At 39.1% G+C, this 16,088-nt stretch overlaps 1 protein-coding gene across 1 annotated transcript in view; it reads right to left on the bottom strand.

Moving 5' to 3' along the window:
• The window catches only part of nrbp2b (nuclear receptor binding protein 2b), a 51,370-nt gene extending 40,920 nt beyond the window's left edge, over nt 1-10,450 (bottom strand). Inside the window, exons 1-2 of the mRNA XM_079259408.1 lie at nt 10,315-10,450; nt 9,782-10,088 (exon numbers count right to left, since the gene is read on the bottom strand). Of these exons, the coding sequence (XP_079115534.1) occupies nt 9,782-9,901 (120 nt within the window). The 5' untranslated portion in view covers nt 9,902-10,088; nt 10,315-10,450. The remainder of the gene's footprint in view (nt 1-9,781; nt 10,089-10,314) is intronic.
• Between the last annotated feature and the right edge of the window lie 5,638 nt (nt 10,451-16,088).

Here is a 16,088-nt window from a genome sequence, read left to right as displayed (position 1 = left end):
ATGCTCATTTGTGCTCTGGTTTGGACTAAAGAAACAAATTCTGGTCTGCTTGAAAACCAGGGGTCGCGGTTCACTTGCAAGTGAACCCTGGTATGATTAGCTTACAGTATGAAAATGAGTCAGTCGGTTGGATGTGTCCAAATTCAGTCTTCAAGGGCTGATGTCCTGCAGGTTTTTCATGTATCCCTTCTATTAACTTGATTCATTTGAGTCAGGTGTTTTGGTACAGGGATACATGGAAAAGTTGCAGGATTGTGATCTTAGAGGACCGGAACTGGACATCCCTGAACAAGAGGAAGTGACATAGAACGCCTCGTACACAGCAAAATTTCGATTATTAAATTAACTCCTATACAGAGTTCATTTCAACACTGTTTGAGGGTTTATATAGCTCTGCACTTTAAGAATTAAATTAAAATGTTCAAAATAGCTAAATATTTAACACTAAGCTCGAGTTTGCCTGTGAACTCCCACAGTTATGTTTAAAAAAAACAACAAAGAGATTCAAATTTAACACTTTACCATGCAATGTGCATAAAAAATTAACACTGTCAAGTGTCAGATGTGAACTCTTTCAAGTGTTCACTTCATAAAGTCTACTTCATACTGGAAGAATAAACAAACTGAAAACTCAAAAAGAGCAACATGCTGGATAGCTCGCTTTACTTCTTTGCTGCTCATACTGAACAGCTTCCTCTGAAAACAGCATTACATATAAACACCAAATTAAAAACTGAAACCTCAAGAGTACATCAACTTGGTGCTGCTCCGATGTTTACTTGTGGTGAAAGAACCAGCTGAACATTCAACCAAAAGACAACTGTAATTACCATAGTAAAATATTAGATAAATATAATTATGTATCACAAATGATCACTCTGTCAGTTTTATCAAGTCCATTAAATTAGCTGAATTAATAGTTTTTCTGCTTACAACTGAAGTTTATTTTTCATCAACCACTGCAAGAGATGAACAGAATTGAGAGACCATAAATGTAAATAAGTTTCACCATGTTGGTTGTTTGTGCGAACCGATTTAGCAGTGGTGTAAGGAACACGGTAGCTACTTCAAGGACATAAATGACTGAACTGACACTGTGACGTCTAAGATTAGGAATTTAAGGCCATAAACTAATAATCTGAACTGATGACTGATCTATGTAGCTCTGTGAAGTAATCCCAAAAGATATTCTGCTGAGCAACAGAGCTAAACAAGACCTTTTGCTGGAAGATTCTCAGCAATCTCTTTCAAAAGCATCACTGATACTTCCCCCTTCTCCATCCATCTGCATTAAAGTCCCGATAACCACTGCAGCTTCCACATTTACACTAATCACTTCAATGATACCCATCTATGGACATCAGACGATGGACTGCTTCATCAGCAGATATTCAGGTACTGGTAACTGCTGTTGCATCCTTCGCCTATTATTGATTTGCATGAAAGAAAATAGTCATACGTTACAAAAACAACTCACACAGATCAAAACAACACATCTCTGTTGAAATCTGAGGAGGCAGCAAGTCCCACCAGTTCCCCACAGACTGGTGAGTTGAATAACTAAGAAAAAGAAACACCAACCATAAAGCTTTGACATATAAGAACAATGGTTCAGGTGGTTTATTGGCACAAATCATTATGAAAGTGGTTTTAATTAATAAAACACGAGTGAATTTCCCAGTAAAAGGTCTAAAGCCACAAGCAACAGGTGGCAAAGAATCTGCATCAACAAGCCTATCAAAGCTGACTGTCCTTGTTTTCCCTCTGGGGAAACTTGAGTGGAAGTCATTCCTGAAAGGGCAGCTGTCAAACCAGCCCGTGCCAAGCTGCTGGATTATTAAGGAGCGTCAGTTATTAGGAGGACCCCTCAGGTCTGGTGGCTCTTGCAGCAATCAGCTACTTAACAAGGGATCATGAAGAGCAATGCTCTAAGCTGACAGAAGACTCATTAGTTTAGTTTAATGGCTTGAATATGTAAGTCAAGCTTTGGTGTCCTTAACAGTTTCCTGACTGTACCTTTAAACTTCATCACAGAACCAAATTAGAATAGAAAAATAAGCGTAGGCCCATTACAAATCTTCTTCACTGCAGAGATTTAAACTTATAGTTGTTGGTAAAGCACAAGATGTTCAGGTAACATGCAATATGTGAAAATATTTCTCCATCATCACACATGCATGTGGGCTTTTATACATGCATGGGATTCTATCAAACACGCAAGTGTAGAAAGCAGCATCTGCTCATCACATCAAGTCTCACATATTCATATATGAACTAACACCAGAGCGAATGAATGCAGGCAGCTCTGCCATATTTTCACTTCACCGATGGAGCAGATGGAGAAAGTTCCTGGAAAGAGAAAATGGAGCTGGAGAGAATACTGAAAGACTGATGAGCTACAGAGCGGGACTGGGCGTAGATCCACTGCAGGAGGCCTACACTGATGCATTAGCAAACCAAGATGTCAGGGGGACCAGCAGTAATCTGCCACCTGGGCTGCACTGTAAAGAGACAAACTCAGTGTAGCAACAGGATATGACCCCCAATACACTGGTCATTGTCAAGCATTCTCAGCTGTTGTTATTATTTGCTTAAAGACCCCATGAAAAGACTTGTGAGGTGAAATCTTTTGCAGAACTTGAACATGATTCCTCTTAAAGCCGCCAGAAAGGTATGCAGAAATCCTGCACGTTTATGCTATGAGCTCCAGTTATGGAAAAAAATCTTCATTAAGCAATAAACCAGGAGGAATTTTTCTGGAATATTTATTGAATTAGCAACTTATAGTTGAGGCATGTTGCTGTTCAAATGTTTTATAACTCAAAATATTCATCAAAACAAATCAAATAATAGCAAATTGGAAGACATAAACATCTTGATCTCAAGCTCAGCACGAGTCTGAGTTTGCATCAGGTGTGTTGCAGCAGAGAAACGTCTAAAATCTACAGGAAACTAGCCATCAAGGACCTGCAAATATGAGGATTTTATCAGAGCAGAGTGATGAAAAGCAGAGGGATTCTCAGTCAAAATGTCAGTCTTGTTTCCACGTCTGACGACAGAAGAAGAAAGATGTGAATGAAAGCAGCTTTATTAACGGTGTGCAAGTGTACAGAATACAAGAAAAGCAACCAGATGTAAAAAAAAAAAAAAAAAATACAACAAAATGGATGCTAATTAACTTATCACTAGTGACATTCACCATCATTTAGTGGTCTCCAACAAAATAAAGCTAAAAATAGTTGCCAACACTGAATAACAGCGATATTATGACAAATACCCACAAAGAGATTTCATTGTAATTTATCAGGTCAAACAATGATGTATGGTTGACATGTAGTGCTAGACAAAAGAAGTCTCATTTGATTTTACAAAGACTTTAAATATTAAAAAAAACAAATAGACATCAATTAATTCTGTGCCAAATTCCTTCCAGTGTTCATGTCAAGACAACTCTGAAATAAGGCTGAGTGATATGACGGTATATATTGTTTGGACGATTGAAAATGTTTATCATTTCATATGAGGCTCTATTGTTTACACCACAATAAGGTGTTTTACTGCAGTATTTTACATCAAGTTGCGCTTTACGGCATGCACGCTGCAATACAAGAGCAAACATGGAGGAAGACGGTAGCAGACGTGTTTCAGAGAAGGGTAATTCACTAAAAGATGACCAGCCACCCAAAACTGATGAGCTTTTTCATAAAAGAGGGTAAATTTTGCATGGATGCAGTTTGGATATAAAAAGACTGACGTGGAACCAACAACAGTTTGACAACTAGCTCACAGTCCCAACAATGGACTCAGACACAACTACCGGTAACTCTTTTTAGCACCTGCGCAAGAATTAGGATAAAGAATACCAAATAAAGAATAGAGTCAACGAGCAAAAGCCACAAAAGCAGCATCAAGTGGAGGCAAAAGCGTTCATAATAAACTCCAGACGTAAACGCTGCAACAGGCAGCCAGCAACCTGTAAAACGTCTTACAGCCATTGTTCCCGCAAATAGAAGGAGATCACTGCTGCCATTGCCCAGCACATCTGACACATAATTGATGACTGACACAAAGTTACACAGACAGTTTTATATCATTATGTATATCGTTATGGGGATATAAAATGAGCTATATCGTCATATGAGATTATGTTCATATCGCCCAGCCCTACTCTGAAAGAGGCTGATAATCAAGAGAATACTCTGGCAACTTATGCAATTACATAGTAATTATTTAGTAGCAGTAAGCTGAGGTGGTATCAGGCTGTTCCCGATGCCTCCTGCTCACCTCCCTTTTGAGATTTTTCCTACTTAACTGGGAGTAGACCCCGGGGCAGATATAGAACTCAATGAAGGGATTATACATCCCTTCTGGCTCTCAGAACGCCGCAGGATTTCCCAGAAGGAGGTGGAGAGGGATGTCTTGGTTTACATCTAGGACCTGTTGCCTCCATGTAATACTGTGTCAAACAGATCATCTAACTCTTGATGTCTCTGTCATGTGAGATAAAAAGAAAACCAATGTGTTTCTCAAATCCAGCACGCCATCTTTGAGGCGCCGCCATTACTGTGGTGGGCAGTTATTCTCATCTCACATCTGCTGACATGGACAGCAGCAAGAATACCTGTCTGATCTTACAATGTTAATGCTGTAGAGCATACAGGTGTGGGGAGGTGGGACATCTGAAGGGGCATCTGCCCCTTTTACTTTTTGACCCTATGGTGCCATTTTCTTAGGGGTTCAGACTTCATTTGGCCATTCAGAAAAACAATCATTGTTATTAAGTTTTTATAATAAACGACTTGCCACCAGACATTACGTCGTACGTCACCGCGTGATGCGTCATTTAAATTCTGCCGTGACGTGCAAAACTGCCAAGTCACCTGAATGCCGTAAGTCCTAATGTAACACATCAGTTCACAGGGTGGCAGTACGCATCTAAATACGTTGGTTTCTGGTCTGCTATTAACTAAGAGAAGAGGAAGAGCCTGATAGAAAGGAAAAAGACAAAGATTGATTTCTAATCAAAACAGCTTATTAAGACAAATTACAAGATAGAGGGTTTTTTTTATTGTTTGTTGTCGTCTGCGATAACCAAAACTCCTAACCAGTCGGCAGGTAATGCACCTCTTTGCTGTTTGCTAACCGCCAATAAAAGAAGAAGAAAATGAGGAGGAGATGGCAATCTGCAGCAGAGCAGACCAGAGAACTGGTCAGAGGTTGTCATGAATCTACAGCAGGGTTCCTCAATCCTGGTCCTCAAGGGGCCGGTGTCCTGCAGGCTTTCCGACCGCCCCTGCTGGAACTCGCCTGACTGAGACTCAGGCAAGCTTTGCACATGTCTGTTAAATACACATTCATTTGAATGAGGTGTGTTGCAGCGGGGACACTTTGGAAAACCTGCAGGACACCGTCCCTTGAGGACCAGGACTGAGGATCCCTAATCTACAGTATATTTCAGAATCATCAAACGAGCTGGTTAATACCTCAACAACTCAATAAGTGGGCAAAATAAATTAATTGTATGTTGTTTAATGTATTATGTTCTTTTATGGATGATGCTGAAAATGAAGCAGGAAATGATTATTGTGGTGTGACACAATCTTTTATCTGTCCTTTTTTGCACCGAGCCATCCACACAATGGCAACATTTTATTCTAATTCTGCACAATTACTAACATATCGTCAACCACTGCCCTCCTCAGCGTCGCACCGACAGACACAGACGGCGGCAGTCTTCATGGAGAAAATCTCCATGACCTTCGCATTCACTTTTTACCCCAATTAAAGTTTTCCGCTGTTGTTCTAACAGCCAAGAAATGCAAAAGTCTTCCCAGATTCCTCTGACACTGTTAATAACCTGACTGTCATCTGTTCTACTTATACATGCACTGAAATGCCACCCCAGCAATGGCAGAGGATTTCATTCTTGTGTTTGCCTGCATTAGTCCATAAATGAATGTCTCAACACCAATATTAGTGAGTCATGGTGTTGATTTTATATTTCACTGAATGTGCTCATTCTGGGAAGGGAAGGATGACTCAATCGAAGGATACGTGCCACAACTCATAAAAACACATTGTGACCTTATAAATCATTTTGTTGCTGACTTGCAGATTTGCCAGTAAGTCTTTTTAATAAAGAGAGCGGCATTTCGGCACTACTGTGTCGCCACTGTCCACCCGCTGCAATTCATTTGTCCCCGAAGTCGATTTAATGCCTAAAACCACAAACTCCAGTTTGATGGATTTATTTTCCAGTGTCATCGCATGGTGCCGCTCCTGGAAAAAACACAAAACAACCTAACAATAAAAACAGCCTCCATTGTTGTGGAGCAGCGTTGTTTCAGATCACACAGTGTTTGTGCTTTCCGCTCGCAACGGAGCATTTAACTCTCGGCGAAAGTCAGTAATCTGTGTCAGGTCAAGAACAAGCTGCTGTAAGAGTAGCGCAACAGAAGAACGTGATCACGGGTATTTAGACAGCAAACCGCACAGGTACAAATGCTCTGAGCCGAAAGTGGGATGGTTTATTTTACATCTTGTCATTCCCTTACTTTAATGCATTTATCCCCACTTTACCTGTCGGATCACGGCTTAAAAGAATAATGACGGCAAAGATTGTTTGACAAATGACTGTCATTTTTCCAAGCAAAAATCACCCATACTTGCAGTATTTTAATAATTAATCAGCTCTATTATCAACACAATTACAATAGTCAAAAATTGTGAATTTGCTCCTTTTAAGTTTCCATGGAAACTTTGTTACCTGGTGTCTGTTTCACACTAGTAACAATCTGCTACTTCTCCTTACTAAACGCTCATAAGGTGACCATTTGTTCTTTCACAACAAGTAATTAACCAAACAGATATTGATCATCATTAACTAAAATATAAATAATTATCCATTACAGCACACAGCATCGTTTAAACACATATAGAAGAAAAGTACATTAACATGGATAGCTATTTCATCTAAAAATCCCACAGGACAAATCGTCTCTGTGGGGGCTAAATGAAAATGCGACAGCCGAGGCGGCTGGGACTGCACACAGAGACGGGTAATCAATAGGTGGAAAATCATCAGGGTGGAATGAGTTTTCTGTGCAAGGGCTCATTTGAATACAAAGAATACTCCAAAGTGCAGCAGGGTCAGCTGGTTGCAGCATGCAGAGGACCACATGTGTGTCCCGGAGATAACCTTCGACTTAAGTTCTCAGCCTTATCTGGAGCCGTTAGTGGAGGCGACACCCACCGCTTCACAACACTGTGACACCTGCATGCTTGTTTCTTCCCCGTAATAATAGCAAGAGCATTTGGGAGGTTTTTGGATGGGAATTCTATTCTTTGCATCTTTGTGAAAATAGATAGTTTGAGCTGAATTGATGCAGTGAAGTCCGAGATACTGTTGACAATGAACAAACACAGGGTTATTTATGGGAGAGCGAAGCGTTAAGCTCTTGTTTGGTTCTATGGCGACGCTGACGTGATGTCTGAACAACCCAAACACTGCTAAAAACTCAGTCTGTAATAAGTTAGAAAAGCTCTCTGTTTACTCCCCAACAGCTTAATGTGACCTCAAAACAGTTCAAACCAACAAAACATTTTACTTTAAATCACAATCCGCACTCCTACCACTGTGAAAATTTACACATCAAATGTTGTAATTTGTGCAAAACTATAACTAAACTAAACTAAACATGAAAAGAAGAAAACAGGAGAAATCTTCATATTTAGGTTGCTAGAACCTGCTCCTAACTCTGATCACTGGTCAATATTTTGCATAATGATTGACAAATTGTTTACAGCCAACAATGCAATTAAAAGAAAAAATCTTTCTCCTAAAAAACTCTTCGACTGTCTGTTTTTCTTCTCAGATGTAACATTACCAAAAAGCGAGTTAAATGTGCAGATGAAGTCGGAAGACATATTTCATCATTAGCTTATTCACTAATACAAAGTTATTCTGCAGCCATTTTGTACTAAAAATACAAAGATAATCTCTACTGTTGCAGCTATCCCTCTTTTATTTGCTCATGTGTATAATTTTGCAGTTTTTTTATGATTGTCTGATAGTTTACAGAGCAAATGTTCACACAAACAGCAGCAAAAGTACCCATACGTATTTGTTTTCTTCATTAGCTACTGCAGAATGGATCCTTTTTAGTCTTTGCATTGTCTATGTTGATCATTCAAACTATTTAGAAATGTGAAAGTCTTGTATTTTCCTTTCAAGCAGCCAGAGAGCCTTTTAGTTTTCTTTAAGGTCTTGATCAGCCGGTTTTCAAGGTCTTTTTGACATTGGCTTATTCTTTACTCATTTTCAGTTCAGTCCTCATATGTGACCATGTTGAGAAGGCTGCTCTTTGCTAAACCTCCTTATACTGACCTATGAAGCATTACAACGCACCAAACTCAAGGAACAAAGCAGTGTTATGTCTACACGTGGCAGTCAGCTCAGTAAAAATCATTTTGAACAGCTTCTGTGGAAACTTTTTTTTACCAGAACCTTGTCACAAATATATTATTTCTTCCCATTTCTTTAGCTGCAGCTACAGAAAAAAATTCTGACACATAACTTTATTTTTGTACCAACAGAATGATTTATTAAAAGCTTAAAACCCAGTATTTCTCTACATATGTCCTGAAACATCTGTGCGAATCAGAAATGGTCTCCATGGCTGTCATGGAACTTTTCTTAAAAGAGGGAAACAGAGAAAAGACTGAGACGTGCCAAATGACACATAAACTGGATGTAGAAATCAGTGGCAAGAGATTTTATGGCACAATGAATCCTTCCCAGAGCCCAGACCTGAATATTAATAAAGCAGTGTGGGGTCATCTTGACATAGAACAGAGCAAAACATCCAAAAGAGAGCAAAGAGAACTATTCCTGAAGACTAGAAGGAACTGTAAGAAACCTGACCGCAAAGGGTTCAGTGCATGTTGAAGAAGGTGTGTCCACCAAATACCGACTTTCAAGTTTCTTTTAAGTGTGCAGAACCTTGTTTATGCCTTTAGTTTTTTCACTGCGTTTCCATTTATGATTACATGTTTCAATAAATTCCTGCACCTGCTTCTTGTTTTTCTGACAACAGGATGGTTTAAGACGTTTGCAGAGTCTAACACAACCAGCAAGAGACTCTCAATTCAGAAAACAATAAACAGTCAAATGTAAGCAATAAAAGTCAGTAAAAAAAAAAAAAAAAAAAAAAGAACTGATTGCCGAAATAGTCTCCTGAGAGGTTAATAAATGCTTCGAGTTCTTGTTTTTATAAAAACAAGTCAGATTTGTAGGTGAAGTGAACTGCTACACATATTACTCATCACTGACTGGCATACTTCTCACATGTAATCTAAGTACTAAGGAAAGAAATGGGTTACTGACTAAAAAAAAAAAAGGGGGGGTGGGGGGGGGCAGAAGCAGTCTGTTAACTGAATCTTTATCATACCGTGTGTGGTTGGTTTTATGCAGGTTTAGGGTCTTGATCCAGGACCAGCAGCACTAAGCTCTCATGCCCCCCAAGGCATTTAGTGTGGACCCTGAAATAGATTTTATGTGGGCTAAGCTGATCACTGGATATGTCACAGTCTGAGATTTATGGTGGGATGGTGCAAAAGCCCACTCAACAATAATACCTCGACCTGGCTCGATCATTGCGTAACACAGAAAGTTCAGCGTGACCACAGCGGCCAGCTTCATTGATTTATTGCCTGATCGAAGCACAGCACACACACACACACACACACACACACACACACACACACACATCAAAGGACCGACCTGCTCTTTCCTTTTCTGCCAGCGACCACACGGGCTCTCCTCCAGGATCTCACTCTCATCCTCGCTCTCCTCCTCCTTCCCCTCCGATCCTGATTTCCTCTCCGGGACAGACATAGTCATTTTAACGTCGTGTGTGTCCAGATGTCCACCCTAGTCCTTCCCTTCTCCCTCTTGTCCCGTGTTGTTGTTGTTGTTGTTCTGGAGAAGGTAGCGCGGAGGCTGTCCTCGGCTCGTCTGCGCAGTGAAGAAACCCCCTTCTAGACGACACCAGGCTCCGATCAGACCCCCTCTTGGCGCTCAAAACATTCTGCAGACAAACAGATAGAGGCTTAACAAAAAAAAAAAACGAGCGCTCCTCGTGCAGAGAGAAAAAAAAAGGCGACACGCCCTTCAGATCCAAACTAAAAGTGTGCACACTGCGAGGGTAGAGAACTTAGGGTGGAAAAATACATCCCAGATTTCATGCGCCCTGTAGGCAGACTGCATGCAAAATAGGTTGCGAAATGCTTTTCTGCTTCCCTGTCCAGTCACACCGAAGAAGCGCCGGAGTGCACGATCAGTCGGCGGGGGAAATCATCCCTGTGGGGGGTCCCACGTTCACGGACCGCGGCAGATTTAGTCTATTTTACAAGCGGCAGCTCTTTCTTTTTCGACCATCTTCCATATGCGTCGTTTCTCGGTGTTGCAGAAGCAGTGTGGGCTCCTGCCAGGCACGGTGCGTGGAGGGATTGAGCCAAATACCGTAAAGCCTCTACTGGCCGCGCACACCACGTTTACCTGGAGAAGAATGAGCGAGTGGGATTAGGATGACTACCACCCTGTCTGGATTAAATCTAATCTGCACCACTGAGTCTGCATCGGGAGGAGATAAAAGGAAGGGGGGAAATATGAATTTGCAACAAAGATATCATTAAATTGATTGCTCATAAATCTTTAGTTATTCTCCTCTTTTGTCTCCTGATATTTTGCTTCCAGAAAACAAGATTTTTTTTTTTTTTTAGTAAATTTTTAAGTAGTCTTGTACATACACACTTCTCCATAGACTTGGTGCTTAAAAAAAGAATATCAAATGAATTCCTGTTCAGTCTTTGCATCTGGGAATTTTCAGAGGAATGTACTACTACTCTTTTAAAACCTCTTAACTCAGACCCAGGACACAATCAAACATAGAAGAAGGCATGTAACTCAAAGGATGAGCCAGCGTTGTGTCTCAATCAGACTATTTATAACCAGGCATCTTGACTTTCTGGTGATCCATCTCCTGCTAACTCAAGTCTTGTCTGATGTGAATTTGATGGAAAGCTGGCTGTCAAGAAGACATTCTTAAGGATGGAAACTGGGAGAACAGGCTGGGGTGTGCTAAATGACACAAGACTGGGCTGAAAATCAGTGGTAACACAATCCCTGTGGAGTGATCATCCTTCCCCAAAGCCTGGACTTGAACACTACTAAAGAATCATCTTGACAGAGAGGAGAACAAAAGCCAACATCTAAAGATGATCTTTAGAATAATGTCAGTAGAATTTTTTGTTTAAGACTAAATAAATTATAAGAAATCTTACCTAAGAGGGTCCAGAGCGTGTTGAAGAATAAGGATCTTTGTACCAAATATTGACTTTTAAGCTTTCTTCAGGTGTATATGTTCTAACTGTGCCTTATATTTAATATTTCCATTTATAATGGTACATTTCAGTAAATTCCTACAGTTGCTTTTTGTTTTTCTGACATATATAGAGCAGCTCCAGACTGTGTAAGTCAACACAGCATTATATCAAAGTAAGAGACTGTCAGTGAAGAGAACTGGATGCTCAATAAATAGCTGTTTTCATGTCAACATGTAGCCTAAAGGACCTTCAAGATACTTGCAAGAGTAATGTCAGAAATTTACCAGCAAGAATTCTCAGGGTTTTTCTCTGCATTTGTGGATGTTTAGCTTATTTTTCTTTCTATGAATTCTATCAATAGTCTCTTTCATTCAGTGGTTCTGATTTAGAGATGCTGGGACTGAGCCCAGTGTTTCCACTCATGGCACGTTTGATGCCTTTCATCACAAATGGAGGTTTAGGATTTCCCCAAACTGGGAAAAATCAAATGCAACATGAATTCATATTTCCTCGTACCAACCTCCAGAAAGGTTTCTCACTCACAGTCAGCAGTATTTCTAATAAGTCTGGAAAACTACAACATTTAAGGAAATTACGTCTTGTCAAAGTTTAATTTTCTCAGTTTCAGCTTTAGTAAAAGCCTTGTCTTCATATTGTCCCAGCTGTGGTTTCCTCACTTACACATGTTTTTGTTCATTGTGTCCTGTAGGTTTCTTCTTTTTAGTTTTGTGAACATTTGAATGTTGAGTGCGGGTTGCTTTCAACAACATAAACCACAGACCAAACCAATAACACCTGGATTAAATCTCGGAGCACTACAGGCACCAGGACCCTAAAACCTGAATCCAAACTAGATTAGGGGCTCCAGAGAGTTCATGTGCTGTGAGATTTAAAGAGCTCTTTGTACCTTACAAAGGAGAGCCTGCGGTAAAGCCTGGCTCACCATCTGGATGAAGACAGTCAAAGAGTGCAGACAACTCCAACCTAAAATCTAGTGCAAAGGTTAAATGTTGCCTAGAAACTAGATATTTCCGAGAACTCGTGTCAGAGAAGTATTTGTTTGTGTGGTAATATAGGCTAAGTGATTATTACTTGCTGCATAGTCTGCAACTACAATAATGAACAAAATCAGTAAATTATGAAAAGGTAATGCAGCAAGACAGCTGCTCAAATGAAAATTAATGCTAACATATTTATAATTATATCTGATTTGGTAAATGATCTATATTGTAGAATTAAACACTGAAATAATTACAAAAAAAAGAAATTTGATAAATTTGATTTTTTTTCACACATAGTTATAGATTTTATTCCAAGAATTTTGTCTTTTAAAAAGTCCATTTATTACTATTACGCATCAGATAAGTTTTTATTTTAAATAGTTTATTTATTTTACTTTCCTTACCTGGCACGAACTCAAAAACACTTCTTTTTTTCTTGTCAAAATTACTTTTACTCTTAAAAAAAACAGAGGGCATTGGATCCACAAAAAAAAAAAAAAGTAATCTGCAATCTCTTGAGGAATCCATATCTGATATATCATCGGGTAAGAACAGCAAATCAGAAGCACAGTAGTGTTTTTACATGTTACTGTTACCAATAAATAACCATAACAACAAGTCAAAACGCCAAATAGCAACTAATAAGGCAATTTTTAAAAATACATTCCCCTCACTGGATAGTGTTTGTCATTTGTGATCTCTGCTGCCCAATAATCAACAACAGAAAAGGACAACAAGAAATGAATTTCGTGATGACGAGGAGCATATCCAGGAAATATCGACTGGGGTTGTCATGATAAGAAAGAAGTTGGTGTGGGGTGGTAATAGACATCACTAACTATAACACCCAGCAGGATTGTGGTTAATGTTGATTCTTGATTAACTGGAAATCATTAAATTACAGCTTTGACTCCTTTTCAATAAAAAAACACAAAACACTGTTTCACACGTTTTAAAGAATATTATACAAGATATGAACTTTGACTAAAAGTTAATTGGTGTGAAACATGAAATGCTCTTTATTTTGCGAAGGAAAGAAATGCTTTAAACACAAGTTATAATGCAAAGTAAACAAATCAAAAGATAAATGATCAAACAATCAATACAGATTAAGACAAGGCTAACAGAAGGTCACCTGCTGAACCTCTCAACTCCACTTCCATGTCTCCCTGTTTTTCACACACTGGTAAGACACGTATGGCAGTGACTCTGTTATATAACATTTGTGTTCATTTTCTGTTATTATTCCGAGAACACCCTTGTGTCCGGCAACGATCAGGCGCTCTTCTAAACTAAAACCAGTTTTTAAATTGAAAACATGCCACATTGCTGAATCTGCATTCAGCCCTTTGAGTCTGGTCTGATCTGCCTTCATTTATCAAGCAATATTTATTATTTTAATATATACCGTTTGCCATCTGGTGGTCCTGGGGTGAAGCACATCTGAATTAATGACTAATATTAATGTTAGTGGAGGAATGCAACTCCTTTTGTGGCTTGCTTAATTATGTAAAACAGCAGCATATTATTCTCCATCACTGGCATACTGGTATTCTACACCATCACAGTTTCACTGTCAGCTCCTCAGTGGGAATGAAACAGCACAGGTTAAAAGTTCAGATGTGATCACAGATCTAGTTTATAGTAATCACCCTGTTTCACTATTTTTAGCCCATGGTGCTCACAGGGAGCCCCTGTTCCACCAAAGCCTCTCACTGTTAATGAGATTTCCTCTTGGCACAAGAAGCCGGGCTGAGCAGAGCATACAATGGTGATGTCTAGACAATCCACATCTAGGACACCAGAAATGGGAGTGATAGCAAGAGGAGGACCAGCACCAAATTACTCACGACCGAGTTACCATCACAGCATCTCAGCTTGTTTTTCAGGGACACCAAGTGGGAAAATATGTTCTAAATATATCAGAATTAAAATAGATGGTCAAATTTGGTCTTTATGGAGTTTTTAGTAATTTTTCTATATTTACTCTTGAAATAATAAGTAAAAAAAACAGGATTTAAAGAACAGCTCTAACACAGACAATTTCTTTGGATGTGATTTCGGCTGATATTTTTCCCCAAATAATAAATAAATTTAGACACATGTTTAACAAATAGATGAAAAAGGGAATAAAAACAAGGCTACTGTACCCATTTAATGTAAATAAGGACATGGAATATTAAAGCCTCATACTTTTAAAGCAGCAGTGTCCAAATATATATTAACATATTCCATTATGTCTATATGTTTTAAGGGTTGCAGGAGGTTGGAGCTGTTAAATGACAGTATTGATCACTGCACCGTTTTCCTAAAATCTTCTACCAGACATTCAGCTCGGAAGATGCCGTGGTTCGGCTGCAAAATGACAGACCACAGGGGGAGAAGAGCGACATCTGATGGTACATTTCTCACAACAGAATTAACAAGTGCACAGCAGTAAATACGTTTCTAAAAAAAAAAAAAAATAGTACAGACTGCAGAACCAAGTGCATAATCATTAAAACGTGTCACTTCCTAATGACATTTTATTCCTGGAAAACAAATATTTGTGTCAACAAAACTGCCAGGGCCATCAAAATGAAAAGCTCTGTCTCCATCAAGTAGGTACTCAAATGGTAAAGTCATGTTTTTATTTTCTAAAATGTTTAAAACATGTTTTGATTTCTGATGTGCAGAAAAGGGCTAATTGTTGGAGTTTTAACTAGTAGTTATAATAATGTCAATTCTGTTGTGGAAAAAAAAGCACCAAAGCAATTGAGAAAAGCTATAATCAACTTATGCTCTCTCTGCAACATAAACACATTACAATACAGCAATTAAGATTCACTTATTTTAATTTAGAAATCAAATGCATCACATATTTTAAACTTGACAGCCTACACCAGTCTGCTGTCCTGAGCGACTAAATAATTAAAATAAAAAGATATTTACACCAAAGCCAAGGATAACTTGTGACATGAAACAGGAAGACAAAAAGTTTTTAGTTTCCATCTTGAGTTAACACCACATTTAACTCTAATAAAAGCAGAAGGAAATGGAAACATGTTAAAGCAACGAGTTTATACTCAGAGATCACACCTCACTTCTTTCCTTTAGAATTTGCAGAGCTGCAGATTTCTTCCGCCTCTCCGTATGTCGTGGCTGCAAGAACTAGATCCTCCCGAGTAACGGACAACACGTAGCCTTAATAAATTTTTAGATCTTTATTAAACAATGTACAATCTGGAACAGCAACAGAGTGGAACTCCACCACAAGGAGGGCTAAGACCTTCAAAAACCGTACATGCAGTAAAATCCCCCAATACAACAACCCATGCAATAAAAAGATTTAACTAGCACAATATAATCCTGTTAAAAAGACACCCCCCCAAAAAAAGAAAACCACACGAATGGAAACAAAAGAAAACAACAAAAAGGAATTTGCTACTATGGCCAGTTTCGTCAATAGTCTACCCCACCCCTTGCAGCAGGCTGAGGCTCCAGACAGAAAAAAACAAAAAAAAAAAAAGGAGGAAGGAAAAAAAAACCAAAAACAAAAACAAAACACCTGTACTGGTTGATCCACACCAACCAGTACAAAAACAAAAAAAATAGTTTCCACTCGAACAGCTAGGGTCAGTCTCAGTCACTCACAACCCTAAATAATCAAATTTCCCTTTAAAAGCAACAGCCTGGCGTGATGTCAACCACCACCAGGAAATC

The sequence above is a fragment of the Telmatherina bonti genome (assembly GCF_933228915.1).
Source record: "Telmatherina bonti genome assembly, chromosome: 20".
NCBI lineage: Eukaryota > Metazoa > Chordata > Actinopteri > Atheriniformes > Telmatherinidae > Telmatherina > Telmatherina bonti.
Note: the sequence above shows the minus strand (reverse complement) of the source record. Positions and strands in the feature narration are given on the sequence as shown.